At 41.4% G+C, this 20934-nt stretch overlaps 1 protein-coding gene across 2 annotated transcripts in view; it reads right to left on the bottom strand.

The window, feature by feature from the left end:
- Nucleotides 1-20934, bottom strand: part of ube2w (ubiquitin conjugating enzyme E2 W) — a 70332-nt gene that overhangs the window by 34095 nt on the left and 15303 nt on the right. For both annotated transcript variants that reach the window (XM_033019289.1, XM_033019290.1), the window contains exons 3-4: nt 17672-17774; nt 1071-1226 (exon numbers count right to left, since the gene is read on the bottom strand). In XM_033019289.1, the coding sequence (XP_032875180.1) occupies nt 1071-1226; nt 17672-17774 (259 nt within the window). The remainder of the gene's footprint in view (nt 1-1070; nt 1227-17671; nt 17775-20934) is intronic.

The following is a 20934-nucleotide window of genomic DNA, read 5'->3' as shown; positions in this document are numbered from 1 at the left end:
GATATTTCATTGCTCCTTTTAGCGTTCCTGATTTTGTTTTTTCCTGCTTCCTTTTTATTCCTCAAGGCCTCTGGCAGTTTTCAACTTCTTAAACCTTGCATTGGCTTCCTTTTCCTTTTTATCTTTCCTTTTCCTTTTATGTGCAATATCTCTTGTCATTCATGGAAACAGAACCTTGTCATCATTGCCTTTCCTCCTCATGAGAAATTAGAAATGTCAACTGGCTCATCTATTGATGACTTAAATGTTTGGAGTAACTTTGTTCAAGTATAATTCAAAGTGTACTAAATAAAAATTATTTTTGTGAGAGACTATTTTTTTACTCCAGAGGTGATCATTAGTAATTATTACTTGAAGTAAATAACATGAATCATCTCCAAACCAAGGTAACGTGACAATTAAAATGTAGTCAAAGCTGATTTCATTGTCCAACAAAACAAACTTGTTAGGAAAAGCAGTGTGGGCAATGGAAGGATGGGAGTGAGGATGATTTTCTAGTCCTGGTATTAGTTTGACAAGATTTTAAATTTGAGGAAGTATTGGTATAAAGGCATCTTTGATAATTTTACAATTATCTATCAATGTTATTTATATTTTTTCATCCAGTGTGCATCCAACAAACCTTTTAATTAAACAATTTAAGGATAAAAATGTAACCAGTTTAAGTATGCCAAGATCTCAGTTACCATCAAATAGAGTAAATGACCTCTATGTTTGAAATAAATGTGTGCTTCAATAAAGTGTCAAGTTTTTCCTACTTTCCCTGCTGACAGCATTTGTAAAGACTTATTAACCATGAGGACATACACATACCTTGAGGACTTCAAAATCAACCAATTCTCCTCATTATCCTCATGAAAAGGGGTTACAAAAATATGCACAATTCATCACAAACAGCAAAGAAACATGCGTGGCTAGGTGAGCAATACATCTTCAAAATATTTTTATTATGCATGCAAATATTAGACACAAGCAAAATTTTCCATTCACAATTTAATGAAAGCAATCAGGCCGGTCAGAGGCAGAAATGGCTTTGATCAGTTATAGCATTGCATCTAATGATGGATTACCTTTTCTTTGCAACTGGAAAGCATGCTGATGATGCTAAGACAAACTGACTGCACAGAAAGAGCTGGAGACCAGTCTTCTGTCAGAATGGATAGACAAATGTGTCCATTGCTGTAAACGTGAGGATGAACTGGAATATTTTCACCAGTGAACATAACCTAAAAAAAGGAAAATAATTTCAACACTACGTTATATTTCAATCCAGAAATTGTCAACAACCTTCAAAAATCATATATTCATCACTAGTTTAAAGAATTAGGATTAATAGAAAATGCACCCTCACCCTCTTTGATAGAACAACAGAAAAGCACATTTTCTTGCATATTAAAAAGCACAAAAGGCACAGCCACCAAAACACTATTAACGCATAGTAGTTTGTTGTGAAAAGTTAAACAACTTCATACAGTGGAGATATACTGTGTGTCGGATGGTTAACCTCCGCCCGCAGAATATCAGATATCTGGTCAGGAGGAATGGAGATAATGCAGTTCGAGGCCCAGGACTAGAGAATGGGTCGTTACTTGGTCGGGAGGGAGAAAGATGGGCCGAAAGGATTCCCTCCTCACAACTGGTGGAACGATGTCTGACCCAAACACCCCGTTCTTGTTTGGAAACTATTATTCAGGCTTGCGTCCACTTTGATGAACTCGAGCTGGCTGATCATCTTTTAAAGTTAAAGTTGATGGGTGGCCTCTCTCCCCTGAAGCTGGGAATGACAGAGAAACAGTGTTACCACTAGGATCTGGGGTTTGAGGAATTAGTTTAGTCCATCCGTGGGGTAGCATAGTGGTGCAGCTGGTAGGGCCTGATTCTGCACTTGCTCTAAACCAATCCAAATCTGAAAACACAACCTTATTGAATTGAGCTTCACTCCCATTTCTGTCAAGGGTGCCAGTTTTGAGGAACTTGGCATCATATCTATATACTTTTAAAACTGTGTGTGTGCGCGTGCGTGCATGTGTGTGTATGTCATTTTGCCTTTGATTTTGCCTTTTTGATTTTGCCTGTAATTCATTGCTCCGCGAAAACCAGACCCAAAAATGCCGAGATTTTTACGATTTCTCTAGCGATTTTACTTTTACATTCGCAAATCAACTCCTCAATAAATTTAGTCATTTTTCTGTACATTTTTAATAAAATCCTTCACAAAACGTACTCTTATCTTTAAATCGGCAGCTGCGGACGTCACAATGCCCTTGCGCTCGCGGCACGCTGTCAACAGTTTCAATCCCCCCCCCCCTCCCCCCCCGGCTCTGTCTCGCTGGCGGAAGCCACAGATCGGCTGGTCCCTCCGCTGCTTTTCGCCGTCCTCGCTGGCGGCCCGCAGGCTCGCTCGGGATCACGCCCGCCCGCCCACTCCACCCTCTTCCCCCCCCTCTCTCTGTCTCCTCCTCTCTCTTGATCGGGCGGCCCTCTGCTGCTTTTGATCGTCCGCTCCGCTCTCACCAGCAGGGTCGCCCGCTCAAAAGATGCCGCAAATCAGAAACCCCAGCTCCAAAAGGCAGGAAGCTCTGTGTGCCCCTCTCTGTGTGCCCCTCCCTGTGTGCCCCTCCCTGTGTGCCCCTCCCTGTGTGCCCCTCCCTGTGTGCCCCTCCCTGTGTGCCCCTCCCTGTGTGCCCCTCCCTGTCCCTCTCTGCGTGCCTCCGTGTCCCTCTCTGTGTGCCTCCGTGTCCGTCTCTGTGTGCCTCCGTGTTCCTCTCTGTGCGTGTGTGTGCGTGCTTGCGTCATTTTGCATGTGAAACGCATCTCCTCGAAAACCAGACGCAAAATCGCGGAGATTTTTACAATTTCGGTAGGGATTTAACATGTTCAGAAATCCACTCCTTGGCCAATTATTTCCCCAGATTTTGAATAAAATTTATCACAAAACTCAATTTTTTAAATATAAACCCCACGTCAGCTGCTGACATCACAATGCCCACATGCCCCCACCAATCCAGGCCCACCTGCCTCCAGGCGCCACCCCCCCCCCCCGCCGCTGTGGATTACAGGCACAGAAAGATCGAGAAAGTTATGCAAAACAGATTCTACAGCTCCGTTCCGCTATAGCTTCTTTGGTCTACAGATCTCGGGGCAGCGACTCCTCACGCGCTGAATCTTCTCATCACTGTTGGCGCAGCTCGTGAAGCCCTGCGCGCTCATTCCAGCTGTGGGTTTCCAGAGTCAGAAGCCGCTTCTCTCTCTCTCTTCATTTGGCAGCCCGGCTCCCCTCCACCCCCACTCCTCTTCTCACCTCCTCCCCCTCTCCCCTCTCCCAAGGATCCTATACACGATCGTCTGTTCCCCCCCCCCCCCCCCCCCCGGCCCGGCCCCTCTCCTCTCTCTCTCCCCTTCTCTCTCTCTCACACTCTCTCCCCCTCTCTCTTCCTACCCCCTCTCACTCCCTCCCCCTCTCTCTCTCCCCCCTCTCTCTCTCTCTCACTCTCTCTATCTCTATCTCCTCTCTCTCCCCTCTCTTCCCCAACCCCTTGCCCTCCACCACCCTCCCTCCCCTAAACCCCCTTCCACCCTCCACACCGTCCCCTACCCCCTTCCCTCCACCTCTCCCCCTCCCTCCCCCCCCCCTCAGCCCCCCTCTCTCTTCCCCTCTCCTCCCATCTCTCTCCCCCTCCTCTCCCTGCCCTCACTCTCTACCCACCCCCCCTCCCTCTCTAGATGCGCCTGCGAGTTGGGGGCTATGTGTCAGTGGATAGGGCGGTTATGGGGTAAAAGGAGCAAATTAATAATATTAATATAATATCAAGGGGGGTAATTAGTGTGTTTGGGGGTGGTTAGTGTGTGTGACGCCGCATGCCCTCCCCCCACCCCACCCCACCACAAACACGCGTTGGGGAACAGACCCAACGGGTCTGCACTTGGTCTAGTACCTTTTAAAACCACCCCTGGGATTACTCGGTTATAGCAGTCAATAGGCAATTACGGACACCATTCCTTCTATTACGGTCCATTATAACTAGGATTATCTGCATTATTTCACCTCAGTTTGAGTGACTGGATAACAATTAATAGTTGCTTAGAAATCAGGGTTACATTTGATACAACTTCTCTCATTGTGGAAATGGCAATGATGTCAACCATCTACTTATGTCTGTGGGAGAAATCTCAAATAAAGCAAGGTGAAAATTGTTATATTCCGGACAGCAGAATGAATAACAACTTACATGTAGGCTGGCTGGATCACAAGAGAGATTTATTACCCAACATCCCCTACTTATATACAACACCAACTCATTAGCATACACATGAATATGCATGTATACATTACACTGCCCTCCTTTTTTTTAAGTATTAAATCTAAGTACACTTTTACAATTTTCTTGTTGTGATACTTGATTTAAACCAGTATTCATTAAATCTTAAATGATAACATAATATATTTATTTTACATATTTACACATTTTCATTCTACCTAGACAGTGAGTTACTTAACTTAAAACCCTAATCTGACTACTGGTTTACAGATCCTGCCTGATCGTCTAACAGTAACAGGTTTAGGTGTTGACTCACTTGTATGCTTGTTTGGCTCTGTTTTAGTACCCTGACTTTTACCAGAGGAATCTGCTTCTTTGTCTGTGCTAACTGAACTTTGGTGTTTCAATCACAGTTGGATCTTCCAACTCACTTTCAGATAAAGACTCAGGGATTAGGACTTCATGCTCAATTTTTTTTGTTCATCTTTGGCTGGAATAATTTGATCAACATGGACACTTTTGATCCTATCTCCAACTTCAACTAAGTATCTTTTTGTTCCACACACTTAGGCTGTGGGTCGAGGAGCTTTAATCTGCTGTTTCATGATCCAACTCAAAGAACTACATTAAATTTTCACATATTGTGTAAAATATATTATATAAATCACCCCTGAAACTCGTCAAGAACAAAACTTGCACATTTTTTATTAAATTAGAGAAAAAACTGAAAATTTCCAGGTATTTTTAGTCCAATCAAAGCACGTTTAACATTGAGTCGAATGCCAGTTGGCCAATCACGCGCTTTGTTTCAGGCTTGCTAGGCAGGGAGCACACAACATGGCTGAGAGGACTTCACTGATGCCTGTTTTACTGGAGATTCCGATGAAGGTTCTTTCTAGTTCTGTGGAATACATGTTGTGGAAACTTGCAGCAGGGTAATTGAATTTAGTGAGAAAAGCATTAAGAAGTCTGAAGAATGTGCAGCTAAGTGGATGGAAGTGGAAGAAAGTCTTGAAAGCAAAGTCGCTGCTGAGGTGCTGCAACACAAAGTCGTGAAACTAGTGAAACTTTGTGAATCAACTGAAATGGAAAGGTAAGATCTAAAGTATGAATTTATGACAATTAATCTGTATGGACTTTAATTAATTTAATTGCACCCTATTATAATGTGAAAAAATGAGATTTGGAGGCTGTACATTCACTCACTCACTCACTCATTCATTCATTCAGTTAACTTGTCTCAGTAAAATTGCCCCTAATGTGTAGGGAGTGGGTGAGGAAAGTGGGATAACCGAACGTGTGAATGGGGAGACAAAAATGCTGGAGAAACTCAGCGGGTGAGGCAGCATCTATGGAGCGAAGGAAATAGGCAACGTTTTGGGTCGAGACCCTTCTTCAAACTGATGTGAGGGTGCAGGGGATGGGAAGAAGAAAGGAAGAGGCGGAGACAGTGTGCAGAGGGAGAGCTGGGAAGCGGAGGAGAAAGCAGGGACTACCTGAAATTGGAGGTCAATTTTCATACCGCTGGGGTGTAAACTGCCCAAGAAAAATATGAGGTGCTGCTCCTCCAATTTACGGTGGGCCTCATACTGGCCATGGAGGAGGCCCAGGACAGAAAGGTCGGATACGGAATGGGAGGGGGAGTTGAAGTGCTGAGCCACCGGGAGATCAGGTTGGTAATTGCAAACCGAGCAGAGGTATTGGGCAAAGCGATCACCAAGCCAATGCTTGGTCTCACTGAGGTTGATCATACGCTAAATAATCCAACCAGAATTTTGTTTGGAAGTGGAAAGAAATAATAGAAATTGCATCATTGCAACGTCTAAAAGGAGATGAGATACTGTATTGTAATTTTGCTGCATGTCATTGTGGTATGTATCATGTCTTGATTGGTGAATATGTTTAGTTTGTGACTTTATTTGAAGCAGAAATAATATGTGAATGCTTCATTGACCATAATTCTGACTGGTAACTACGCACTTCGTCCGAGCACATTATCGCATGTGTCATGCAAGCCGTCTTAAATGACCACCTAAACTGTCATTTGGCAACCTAAAAAGCTGCCTAGGTTGCCTGGCTGGCAACAGGGAAAAAAAGTTAAGCGAGAGCCCTGTACTGGCTCACTTATCATCATTGATGATACTCTGGTGGCACCCGGTGGTTAGGCCACTTGCTATGCGAACCCTCGACAGTCAGGGGTATGGTCACGTAACTGGGTAATGGCGGGGAGCTGTCACGGGGTATAGGGGTGTGTACTAGTATATATACCGAACCCCGGGTCAACCTTCCCTTTCTCTTTCCCTTCCTCTCTCTTCGCGTGAGTGTCCTGCCACCTCAGCAGGAGCTCAGCTCGAACCCACGAGGCAACAGCCTCGCAGACGCAACAATGACTTTTGTGTTGGAGGACTAAACATGCATGTATATCTAACCTATAATGCCTGAATAAAGAAACCGTTTATTCACGGCGTTTGGTGCCTCTACAATACAACTGCTGATGGTAGTATCATAATGAATTCTGAAGTGTATAGACACATCCTATCTGCTCACGTTCAAACAAATGCCTCAAAACTCATTGGCCGGCAGCTCATTCTACAGCAAGACAATGATTCCAAACATACTGCTGAAGCCACAAGTGTTTTTCGAAGCTAAAAAATGGTCACTTCTTGAGTGGCCAAATCAATCACCCGATCTGAACCCAATTGAGCATGCCTTTTATATGCTGAAGAGAAAACTGAAGGGGACTAGCCACCAAAAAAAGCATAAGCTAAAGATGGCTGCAATACAGGCCTGGCAGAGCATCACCAGAGAAGACACCCAGCAACTGGTGATGTCCATGAATCGCAGACTTCAAGCATCCAAGGATGTGCAACAAAATACCAAACATAACTACTTTCATTCACATTACATTGTTGTGTCCCAAACATTATGGTGTCCTGAAATGGGGGGGGGGGGGGGGAGGGACTATGTATAAATACTGCTGTAATTTCTACATGGAGAAACCAAAATATATATAAAAAATACCCTTTATTAAAATCTGACAACGTGCACTTTAACCACATGTGATTTTCTTCTATTACAAATCTCAAATTGTGGAGTACAGAGGCAAATAAATAAATGATGGGTGAGGCAGCATCCATGGAGCGAAGGAAATAGGCAACGTTTCAGGTCGAAACCCTTCTTCAGACCGAAGAAGGGTTTCATCCCGAATCGCTGCCTATTTCCTTCGCTCTTTTACCATGATATTGTCTGTTCACAAACCATTTGTTTGATATTTGACTTTACATTCATGGAAACATCTTTCAATTTAACAAGAGGCTACCTTGGACATTTTTCTCAAACAGCAAAAAGGTCAGTGCAAAATATACCCAAATCCTAGCTTCCTCGGTTTTTGGTTTGTGATCAATGGTTTTTGAAGGAAATCCCTCAGTAAATCTTTATTTACAGAAAAATGCTAAACACAATAATTAGAATAGTGACATGCAAAACACACTTGTGTAAGTAAAACATTATATGGCAGTTTCTCCAATCCCTTGTGATGTTCTTCTACATCTGAGGTTTTGATCCAAATGGGATGAGAAATTAATGTTCCTGAGGAAAAATTGTGACCTTGGCAAAATAAATATACAGGTGCACAACCTTTTATCCGGAGTTCCGGAAACCGAAAAGCTCAGAAAACCGGACATTTTTTCCAGGATGTCGTCTGCACACCAAAGCTCACGTTTGGCGCCAAACTTGACCCGAAACGACCCACGGTCAACCCAGGTCTGTACTACTGTAGCGGCTGCCTCCTCCCCGGAGACCGGGGAGACACTTAAACATCTGTAAATCATTGCTTAAATGTTAGTCAGTTAGTTTGGAGGGCTTTTATGTGAAGGGGGTGGGGTGAAGGGGGAAACTATAATTCTTAGTCCCCTACCTGGTCGGAGAGGCGGGGAGCGGGCAATGCCTTACAGTAAGCCGTGCAGTAAGCTCCGGAGCACTGTGGCCGCCGACTCCCTGTGGACGCCGGCGGCCACAGCGCTCTGGAGCTTACCGCATGGCGACCCGGTAAGGCATTGCCCGCTCCCCGCTGATATCCCAGCACTGCGACGCCGCCGACTCCCAACATCGCGGAGCTGGGGCTGCGGGCGTCCGGCCGCGGGCCGCGCTGGATTTGGAGCGCCGCGCAGCCAGGGGTAGAGTTGCCGGGGTCGGAGCTCCAACCGGCGCCGCTCGCGGCCGGACGCCCGCAGCCCCCAGCTCCGCGATGTTGGGAGTCGGCGGCCACAGCGCTCCGGAGCTTACTGCACGGCGACCCGGAAAGGCATTGCCCGCTCCCCGCCTCTCCGACCAGGTAGGGGACTAAGAATTAAAGTTTCCCCCTTCACCCCCCCCACCACATAAAATCCCTCCAAACTAACTGACTAACATTTAAGCAATGATTTACAATGATTCCCCGGTCTCCGGGGAGGAGGCAGCCGCTCCAGACTTTTCAAGCCGCCCGCGCTACCTACCTAATCTACGCTAAAAACTTCCATTCGGAAATCCGAAAAATTCCGAAATCCGAGAAGTGTCTGGTACCAAGGCTTTCGGATAAAAGGTTGTGCACCTGTACTACCATCAATCATCAGCATAATATAAGATGCCCCAGTCCCTGACTTAGCTTTTAGTGATGAAATCATCATCCATACTTTTGCTACCTGTAGATGTGATTATTCCAAATCACTTTTGGCTGACGTGATTTATTGTACTTAATAAATATGAAGACATCTGTCCAATATCTGCCATCCATACCCCAAAGCTACCTTACACATCTACTGCCCCTTGTAGTTAAATACTGCCCCTGTAAAATAACACTAAAAATTTAAAATTTGCATCCTTGCTATCAAATCCCCATGGAGTCTAGCTCATCTTAATCTCTGTAATCTTCATTTTTGTAAGCCAAAAGGATATCTACATTGCTAATTCTACCGATTTATTTAATCCCCAAATTAATTGTTGTACTGATGACCACGCTCTTTACAACAAATTCTTATAAAACTTTTGGTCACCTGCCTAATATTTTTCCATATGGATTAGCACAATAGTTTTTTGTCAGATAACGTATCAATACAGTTATGCACCAAGCGGTTTTGTTATGTTAAAGTCGCTATCATTTTTCTTGCTTATCTCAACATCATTCTGAGGATGCAAATACAAGAGACAAAATACTTTAAATTTAAAATTAAACAAACACTTTCAGGTCAAATATTACAGTATCCAGTATAGAAATGGCACATGTATCTTGTTCTTCTGAAGCAAGAATTGAAAGGGAGAGTTCAAAGATACTATCCACAAAGCTAGCATGACAGGAAAAAAAAGCGAATGCTAATTTGTAGCTCCAAGCATCATTGCTTCCCAATGTGTAGAAAGGAACTGCATTTACTGGTTTAACTGAAGATAGACACAAAAAGCTGGAGTAACTCAGTGAGACAGGCAACATCTCTGGAGAGAAGGAATGGGTGACGTTTCAGGTTAGAGTCTGAGGAAGGGTCTCAACCCAAAACATCACCCATTCTTTCTCTCCAGAGATGCTGCCTGTCCCGCTGAGTTACTCCAGCTTTTCTACATAGAGTTGTTTGCAATTCATTACCACAACAGTACAAGTGGACTACTCAGACTTTCACCAGGATATCTACGCAGGGTAAAAGGGAAATCTCCTGTGCCCGAGGGTATTGGTGTATATACTTCCCTACTCTGCTTATGTTGTGGGGAAAAATTCTCATGATTGGGGTCAAAATAAAATTTATTTCACATCTCTCACTGGCAGACAACTAAGGAAAATACAACTGAAAAATGAAAATGTAATTTGAAATGAAATATACATTTGAGTCAATTTATTGGAATCCTTGTTAATGCATCTATTTAAAATATTTTTTGCACTGATGTTAGACACTTCTTTCAGCAGAATATTCCATAACTTGCCTTCAAATGCATCGAGCTGCAGTTTTAAATTAAACATTGAATATAATCGAATGAGACCTGAGAAAATGTTCCAAGACAATGATTTTGTACTAAAATGTGGTTAGCCTAATAGAGGCCATGGGTATTGTGTCAACTTTCTTGTCCAAATATTCATTTATTCCCATCATAACCTCATTACAGAGAACAGGCAAGGGATATTACGCTTCTATATGAAAAGTGTCCACAAACCTAACTTGCACTGGAAGGTAGTTCACCGACATCTTATTTCATCGAACCCATGTCCTACTGAAGCCCATTATTATCCTTCTTTGTTCACTATATTTGTTATTAATGTCATCTGCAAACTTTAAAATTATGGCCTTTCTACCAAAGTTCAACATTAACAATCCTCAAAAAGTTTCTGAAGAGACACTACTGCATATTTTCTCTTGTCTGAAAAACACCAGTTTACGGTTCTATTTTTATCCCTTTATCAATTTACAATATCTGCAGACCCGGGACCCTGGATATCACAGGGAAGTATCTATCTACTGTGTGGCACTTTATCAAATGTTTTTTTAAATCTCAAGGTGCTGCAGGTAGTGTTGCTGTCACATACCTCCTGCAACCTGGGTTTGCAACACTGCATCAAGGCACCAGCCAAGATCAAGGACACACACCACCCTCACAACACACATTTCTTGCAGCTAACTGGAGAAGAAGATACCTCCTGTTCAAAAACTGTTTTTTTCCCCATCATCTATCAGATTCTTAAACCACCTTGCACAACCCAACCACGTTCTTACCTCAGCACCTAACCACCACAGCCTTTGCACTATTTTAGCTTTTTGTACTTACATGGGTCGGTTACTTGGCATAGCTGGTAATTTATTGTACATTTATTATTGTTATTGTTGTATTTAATGTGCCTTTAAAGTTGCAACAAAAATGTCATTCCTTTTCAGTGCATATGACAAATAAACACTTCATGTCACTTCACCTGGGTGTCATGGTACACCAGTCATTGAAAGTAGGAATGCAGGTGCAGCAGGCAGTGAAGAAAGCAAATGGTATGTTAGCATTCATAGCAAAAGGATTTGAGTATAAGAGCAGGGAGGTTCTACTGCAGTTGTACAGGGTCTTGGTGAGACCACACCTGGAGTATTGCGTACAGTTTTGGTCTCCTAATCTGAGGAAAGACATTCTTGCCATAGAGGGAGTACAGAGAAGGTTCACCAGACTGATTCCTGGGATGGCAGTACTTTCATATGAAGAAAGACTGGATAGACTCGGCTTGTACACGCTGGAATTCAGAAGATTGAGGGGGGATCTTATAGAAACTTACAAAATTCTTAAAGGGTTGGACAGGCTAGATGCAGGATGATTATTCCCGATGTTGGGGAAGTCCAGAACTAGGGGTCACAGTTTAAGGATAAGAGGGAAGTCTTTTAGGACCGAGATGAGAAAATCATTTTTTACACAGAGAGTGGTGAATCTGTGGAATTCTCTGCCACAGAAGGTAGTTGAGGCCAGTTCATTGGCTATATTTAAGAGGGAGTTAGATGTGGCCCTTGTGGCTAAAGGGATCAGGGGGTATGAAGAGAAGGCAGGGATGGGATACTGAGTTGGATGATCAGCCATGATCATATCGAATGGCGGTGCAGGCTCGAAGGGCCGAATGGCCTACTCCTGCACCTATTTTCTACGTTTCTATGTTTCATCATGACCTCCAGTGACATTTGTGTGGAGTTTACATGTTCTGACATTGATTGCCTGATACTCTTGGATAATCTGATTACTGCACATACCACAAGTTGCTTTGGTTACTAAATTGATAAGTGTGTGAAAGAATAGCATACTGAAATAATTCAAGGAATGGATTGCTTTGATGTTGCCATAGAAATCTGATGAACCAAATGGTCTCTTCAATTGCCACTAGAAAACATCTTTCTGCAAAAAGTCTCCATGACTTAAATCAAGTTAGGCAAATGTAATTTGCTTCTAATATAAAATTAACTTTCCAAGTAATAATTAATTTCCCCCCAGATTAATCCACCTAATTAATCCACCATCATCAACTGTAGGTTGACTGTCCGATGCCACTTGGTTTATCCTCTTCTTTTTTTTTTTTAAACAGTAAAATGAGGAAACCTTGAGCATTCAGCTTTCCACGCAGGATGATTGGAGAATTGTGGTCAATCCCGCAAAAAAATCCACTTTCATGTCCCTCTTTCAATCTGACTTCATGTTAGTTGATAATATTGGCAGTTGCTGAGGTCGCTAGTTTGATACATGAATAATTTGGGCCATAGTTTATAACAGACTTTTTGGATGAGACATCATTCAGAATTTTAGTAAATAAGGAGTAGCAATGTGAAGAAATAGGCAGACATAGGCAATATAGAATGTATTGTTCCAGACTTGGTGACCTACTTTGAGCAATACCAACCATTAACCAGGCTAATGTATTAATCTGATTAAATATCTCAATTACCTACGGCATTATTGACAGTGGCAATGGTCTCTTTGCAATATACCTATTTAATGGCATTGCATAATATCATATCATTTTTGGCCCCATAACCTTCCTTAGGCTGTTCATATGTTTATTAAAAAACTTGTAATTTATAAGAGAAGCACATAATCTCCTATTGTACACTCTGCTTATAATCCATATCTATTTTCAGTTGCCTCTAGTTTTTGTTTTTAGCTTGATTCCCTGGTGAGCTTGTTTCTGATATTTATCACACCCTCTTACGATTTTATATTATCGTCTGTATCTTATCATCCAGGGAACTTCAACAATGCATGTTCTTCCTTGCTCTTTTGTGGGAAATTGTCTAGCCTCTGGCAAAACTACATCCCACATTCATTAGAAAGAAATATGGTGCCAGCCAATTTTTCCCAATATTTCAGAAATGAGATAGAACATGTTCAGGAACACAAGTCAGATGAAGATTGCTGGTAGGAAAAATAATGGAATCAAGGAGAAAATGGAAATTCAAAATATAACAAAAAGCCAGCTAGCATGCTTTTTATTGTAAAGGGAACTTCTTGGATGATCAACTTTGAATCTTTGAGTGGAGGGGTGAGAAACTATTTATACAGCTAGATTTTAAAGAGGCCTTTGATAAGGTATCCTGCAACAAATTAATGATTGTCTGAGAATGTGGAGTCAGGATGGCCACCTTAGCTATCTGATGGACAGCAAGAAACTGAAGGTAAAGAGCAACAGAATTGGGTGATGTTCCACAAGAATTGGTAGTATAGATTTATTATTGTCACATGTACCAAGATAGTGCATGCCATCCAGGCAGATCACACCATACATGAATGTGTGGTACATTAGGAACATTCCATTCACAGTTTAAACATTAGAATGAGAAATGAAATTTCTAAAATGGTCAAAGATATTAAATTAGGAGGGATAGTTACCTTTAGGAACCCAACAATTTATAAGAGGACATCAATAAACTTGCAGGAAGGGCAAATGATGTTTAATGCAGACAAATGCAAGTTAGTAGATTTGCTTAGGAAGATCAGGAAAGGCACTTACAATGTGGAAGGTGGGAGTCTAGCTGGAGTAGAAGAACAAAGAGTACAAATACACCAATCACTAAAGGCTGTGCCACAGGTTAGCAAGGCTATAATGAAAACAAACAAAACACAAGGGTTTATTTCTAGAGAGAAATAATTGAAAAGGGAAGTTAAGTAAAGGGCCTGTCCCACTGTACGACGTAATTCAAGAGCTCTCCCGAGTTAAAAAAAAAAAAATCAAGCTCGTGGTAAGCACGTAGAATGTATGTAGCGGGTACGTCGGAGCTTGGGACGTCTCTTAGCGGCTCGTAACGTTAACAGCAGGTACTCGGGAAAAGCGGTAAGCTCGTGAAGACCCGTGAAGATTTTTCAACATGTTGGAAAATGTCCACGAGAGCCCCAAATGCCTACGAGTGGCTATTACCGTAATTCTCCGAGTTCGAATCAGGGGAAACTCGGGAGAAGTCTTGAATTAGCTCGTACAGTGGGACAGCCCCTTTAAACCTTTATCAAGCCTTAGTTGGTCAATATTTAGAGTGATATGTAGAGTTCTGGTGATATATTCCGGGACGACAGATGGCACAATGGGCTAAGTGTTCGGCTGGCAACCGGAAGGTAGCCGGTTCGAATCCCGCTTGGAGTGCATACTGTCGTTGTGTTTTTGGGGAAGACACTTCACCCACATTTGCCTGTGTGTGAATGTGTGTGAGTGACTGGTGGTGGTCGGAGGGGCCGTAGGCGCAGATTGGCAGCCACGCTCCCGTCAGTCTGCCCCAGGGCAGCTGTGGCTACAGAAGTAGCTTACCACCACCGAGTGTGACTGAGGTGTGAATGAATAATGCAATGTAAAGCGCCTTGAGTATTAGAAAGGCGCTATATAAATCCCACCCATTATTATTATTATTATTATGAAATGAAATATAGGGTGCAGATAAAATTTATAAGCATGATACCAGAGACGCGAGGGTATATACTACAAACGGATGAACGCGCTCTTGAGAAAATGAGGATAGATGCTGACCGAACAAGGCCAGCATTTACATCCTGAAATGCTCTTGTTAAGGAGATGGAGTGTTGTCTGCCTTCTTGGATTACAGCCATTTTTCTGGTGAAGGCACTCCAACAATGATATTAGAGTGACAAAATGCCACTCAGCGGGTCAGGTAGCATCTTTGGAGAAAATGGATAAGTGACACTTCGGGTTGGGATCCTTCTTCAGACTTCAGTGATATTAGAGTGGATGTTTCAGAATGCATAAACAGCAATATATTTCAAACACAGGAGGGTGCACTAGGAAGGGAACCTGCAGGTGATGGCACTCCCATGTGCCCTATCGTCTTGAGCTTCTTGGTGATAAAACTCACTGATTTTGGAGGTACTATCAGAATAGTACAGGTGAGTAAATGCAGCACATTTTATAAATGGTGCATAGCACAACCAGAGTGGTGGATGCAATGTATGTTTCAGGCTATCAGTGGATGGGATTCCAATGAAACTGACTGCTTTTAACTACATGGCGCTGGGCTTATTGAATGTTGTAGGAGCTACACCCATCCAGGCAAATGAAGCAATGATAATTTGAATATTAAGTGATGGGGAGTTAATACATTAATGAATCACATGGATTTTTAACAACAATCCAGTAGTCCCATAGGTATCATTACTGATGGGCACAAAAAGCTGGAGTAACTCAGCAGGATAGGCAGCATCTCTGGAGAAAAAGGATGGGTGACATTTTGGGTTGAGACCCTTCTTCAGACTGGTTAGGGATAAGGGAAACGATATGGAGAGATAAAGAGCAGTGAATGAAAGATATGCAAAAAAGTAATGGTGTTAAAGGAAACAAGCCATTGTAAGCTGTTTGTAGGATAAAAATGAGAAGCTAGTGCAACTTGGGTAGGGGAGGGATAGAGAGAGAGGAGAACTTACTGAGACTGAGCAATTTCAGGCTCATTTAAGTACTGGAATTTAATTATCCTAGCTGTCATGGTGGTATCCTTTGCCTCTTAATCAATCGTTCAGAACTGGCAAGTGGTCCATTAACTTATTCACTGGTACAATACAGGATGGCTTAAGCACAAAGTAATGCATTTAAGGTGAGACTGGTCAAGTATATGAGAGAGAAGGTGATCGAAGACTACACAGACAGATGGAGAAATGGAAAGACAGGAGATGCCTCGAGTGGAGCAAAATCCAGCATGAATTGAGGTTAAATTTCTTGTTCATATGCTGCGTATTCCATATCTATGCTACATTGGCCTACCATTGCAAATTTACCTGCTAGTTTTTGATTCTAATGTACAATTTTGACCTTTTCAACTCACTAAAATTAGTGGATTTAAAGGTTGGAGAACTGGAATTGAGTTCTGGGATTTGGAATAACAAAACTGTTTACAATTAGAACAGCCGGAAACATTTAATGACATCAACTAATATAAAACTGGTCTAAAATGTGATGGGTTATGAGATCAATGTTAATTCTTGATAATTAAAATATATTGGCAATGACACCAAAATTTAATTCAGTCAGACGTTTATTTATCAACAAATATAATGGAAAAAGGTATGATTATGTAAGATGGAAATAAATGAAATCAAATAATACCTTTCGAAAGTGATTGCAAATATTGAGCATTTCCAAGTTTTGTTTACTATTATTAGCTCGAATGAAACTCCACTGAAATTTTGATTGCGATGAAAGTATGCGCCAAATTACCCTTCTGCATGTATAAACTATCCTGAAAACATTAGCCCATTGTTCAGTCTTAACTTTTCCCTCTTGTGTTCAATGAGCCTTAATAAAAATACAAATATTCTGTTTGCCTGTTGAAAATGACTGTCAATCTGGATTCATACACTATTGATCTACCGTTTCAAATTGTGGAGTACAGAGGCAGATGAATAAATGATGGGTCTTTGTCCCAAACATTATGGAGGGCACTGTATATTGTACACAGGTACTATCCACCAAGACATAAATCTACTCAAAAGTATTTTGAACTTAAAAATAGAGGCATGAGAACAATGTTGGTCAGATTGCTTACTATGTACCAATGTCAGCTGGAATATGTAACATTCTCTTTTCTGGCCCTCCACCTGGACCCTGAAATACTGAAACACGAGAATAGTTGCCTCGTAACTTCTAAAAACGTGCTCATTTGAAACAGATGATGTTGCTGATTCCAGTTCCTAATTATATCTCAAATGCTTCTAATTAGTGTTCATGTAAACTGCATTTTTCATTAAATTAATAATAATAAATCTGCCAATTAAGTTTAAAAACTAATATTTGAGAAAGCATATGTACTTATTGAACCAAGATGGTACATCGGTTGTGTAGATGTATTCAATCAGACACCAAAAAGGCACATAAAGACAGACACTGCATTAATAGAACATTAATCATTTCCTTTCGGATCACTTTTAAAAGCTTTACAAAATAGCTGATGAAATATTTTTCGATATATGTTTGCCAGCGATAGTCAAGAAACTCAGAAACCAATTTGCCTTCACCAAGTTACAACAGTAATGTGAGAATGTCCAGGTAATATGCTTTACAATTATTCAGAGGAATAAATATTGACTTGGAAAACCTCCAGTGCAATTCAATATAGGGCCACAGTATCTTTGTGCCCATTTGTTGGTGCAGCTTTTCATTGAATCATGATACTTCATATAATACCACATATGTTCAATACTACACAAGCGTCAGCCTGAATACGTGACTTTCTATCTCCAAAGCATTCAGAAATATCATTCAGCACAGCTTCTGATCTAATTTTCTTATAACCAGATTTAGATATCTAATGTGTTTAATTCTATACAGTCGAATCATACGCAGTAAAATCAACTGAAATGGTATATTAAGTTTACCAACACCCCAGTAAATAGTTAAAATACGAATACAGAAATACATTTACAGTCATCTAGTTCTGTCTTTACATCAGCATTACCTGAGGTGAATCAAAAGGATAACGACTGCTGAACTTGAAGAGAAGCTGAAATTTCTCCCCTTCATATAATGTGCCAGGAGCGCCTTCCATGTCCACAATCCATCTGCAATCAACATGGAAAAAAAGTCCTGATCTGAACAGAACGCTAGTCACTTGAGCACATCCATGTCAATGTAATACATTCTTGCCATCTAACAAATTTTCTATCAAGTAAAAAATGTGGTCACTTGTAACAAAATACAGGTTAGGAGTGTGGGCAGGGATTAAAATAAAAAACTGTTTGCAATACATGTGAACCATGCAGAATTTACATTTCCATGCATTCTGCTTAAAGAATGCAGCAAAATAATTCAGAACACTGATTTTATTTTGCTAATTTTTTTTTTACTTTTGCCACCGCATTTGGGATTATTTTGTGCTCTTTTGTTGCCCAGCAATAGGAAAGATATCAAGAATTAAGCTGGAAATAATATAGCAAAGATTCTCAAGGCTGTTATAACGAAAGAATGGATAAACTCGATCCCTGGAGCAGAGAGGTTTGAGGAGTGACCTGATAAAGAGTCAAACAGTGATATAGTGTGGAAACAACTTGCCCACATCGGCCAACATGTCCCATCTACACTAGTCCCTCCTGCCTGTGTTTGGTCCATATCCCTCCAAACCTGTCCTAACCATGTACCTGTCTAACTGCTCCTTAAATGTTGGGATAGTCCCAGCCTCAACTACCTCCTCTGACAGCTTGTTCCATATGCACACCACCCTTTGTGCGAAAAAGTTACCCCTCAGATTCCTATTAAATCTTTTCCCCCTCACCTTAAACCTATGTCCTCTAGTCCTTGATTCACCTACTCTATTCCTCTCATGATTTTACACACCTCTGTAAGATCACCCCTCATCCTCCTGCGCTTCAGGGAATAGAGACCCAGCCTACTCAACCTCTCCCCATAGCTCAGGCCATCTAGTCCTGGCAACATCCTCGTAAATCTTCTCTGTACCCTTTCTAGCTTGACATCTTTCTTATAACATGTGCCCGGAACTGAACACAAAACTCTAAATGCTGTCTCACCAATGTCTTGTACAACTGCAACATGACCTCGCAACTTCTATACTCAATCATGGTACATAAAATCACGAGGTGCCAGTCACAGTCTTTTTTTTTCCCTAGGTCAGGGAAGTTTAAAACTAGAAGGCACAAATTTAAGGTGAGAGGAAAAATTTAATATGGACAAGAAGATGAAAATGTCTACACAGAGTGCTATGGATATATGGAACAAACTTACAGAGAAAGCTGCAGAGATGGATACAATTACAATCTTTAAAATAAATTTAGACAAGTATATGCATAGCAAGGGTTTATAGGGATCTGGGCCAAACGCAGGCTAATGGGACTAGATTGGGAAGGCATCTCTGTCAGCACTGACGTGTTCAACCAAAGAGCCCGTTTTCATGTTAGAAACTCGATAGCATTTATCAGAACATCTTGGGGAGGTGGGAGGAATCGAGAGAAGGCAAAAAAAAAAGAAACAATCACGAGGAGAGCATGCAAACTCCACACAAGACAGCAGCCAAGGTCAGGGTCATATCCAGAACCTTGGAGATCAGAAAGCAGCACAAATTGCCAAACTACAGTTAGCCTAGCATAAAGATTTGACTAACTCAGCAGGACAGGCAGCATCTCTGGAAAGAATGGGTGGCATTTCACGTCTGAGGGTCTTAACCCAAAACGTCACCCATTCCGTCTTTCCAGAGATGCTGCCTGTCCCTCCGAGTTACTCCAGCATTTTGTGTCTACCTTTGGTGTAAACCAGCAATGGCAGTTCCTTCCTACATAAAGATTTGAGGTAATCAACACCAAATCAGCACAACCTTTTTCATTTTGGTGATGGCAGACTGGCCCCAAGCAAGTCACATTAATAGAAAAGCAAGCCTTTATGGCATGCTTGTTCATTGATAAAATTGATGCATTTTAGAAGACAGACTTAACCATATATAATTCTTTTGGATGTATATTTGTTCTGCTTGCTGTCAAGAAGAATCGTTGACAGCTTTTTTAAAGAAAGGGTATGCATTGGGGAAAAATATAAAGAAAGATGTTAAGCAAGCACAAATCCCATTTTGTCTGTAGATGCAGTTTTAACTCAGAAAAAAAGAAATAAATTACTGCCAACAGCAAAGATTCCATTAAAAGTAATTATGGTGCTTTTAAAAATTATGACCTGCTTGTGGCATTAAAACAGGTTCTTCAACCTATCAAGCACTCATTTACACTAATCCAATTGTATTCTCCCCATGTTCACTTCTTACTAGGGGCAATTTTATGATGGCCTATTGACCTACCAATCCACTATCTTTGGAATGTGGGAGGAAGTCAGAGCAGAAAGGTTTAGAGGGATATGGACCAACCACAGGCAAATAGTATGGAGCATCTTGGTCAGTATGAATAAGTTGGGCCCTAAGGTATGTTTCTGTGCTATATGACTGTGACCTGAAGGAAACCTGGGCTGGCAGACGGAGAATATACAAACTCCACAGAGAGGTCTGAAATGAAATGGGGCCACTAGTACCGCAGCTATACAAGTATCAATGATCAGCCAAAGAACTGCTGCTCCATTAGTGGAATAATTGCATTAAAATTCTGAAAATTGAGGTACTGGTGTATTTATTCAAGAGCTCATGAAGGGACTATTTGAATAGATACACTTCAGCAGATACTGAAGGTTATTTCTATTCTTGTCAATGGGCCAAATAGGATATGGAATTATAATTGTTTAAAATGGAGATAGCAATGTGATTTTTTCATTTGGCAAACAACAATATACTTTCGGAAAATAAATTCAAATTCACAAGTGACCATCAGATCTAATATCATGAATGAAATGATATGGTTGCACTGCTACTTTGGAGTCGATGTATAGAGTCAAGTCCTGGCGTAAGCATTAGCGTCAGGGCAGAAAAACTGTTTATGGTGCATTAATCTAGAAATATTGAAATCGAAGATCTTTGGGACAGAAAAAATGGACTAGAGTATTTAATCTGAATCGAGTTACAAATGTTTGCACAAAAATAGACAGGGAATAGTATGAGAAAATGTGATAGAGGATTTAAACTGATGGAAGGTGATAATCTTTACACAAGGCATATGGTTTAAAAGCATAGTTGCACAACACAGCACTTTACAATATTGAACAGAGGCACGATATGGAGAGACTTTAGCACAAGATAGAAATTAAGAAAAAATGATGAGTGGGTTATAGTGTATATAT

The sequence above is a fragment of the Amblyraja radiata genome, chromosome 4, assembly GCF_010909765.2.
Source record: "Amblyraja radiata isolate CabotCenter1 chromosome 4, sAmbRad1.1.pri, whole genome shotgun sequence".
NCBI classification, from domain to species: domain Eukaryota; kingdom Metazoa; phylum Chordata; class Chondrichthyes; order Rajiformes; family Rajidae; genus Amblyraja; species Amblyraja radiata.
This window is presented reverse-complemented; position numbering and strand designations above follow the sequence as displayed.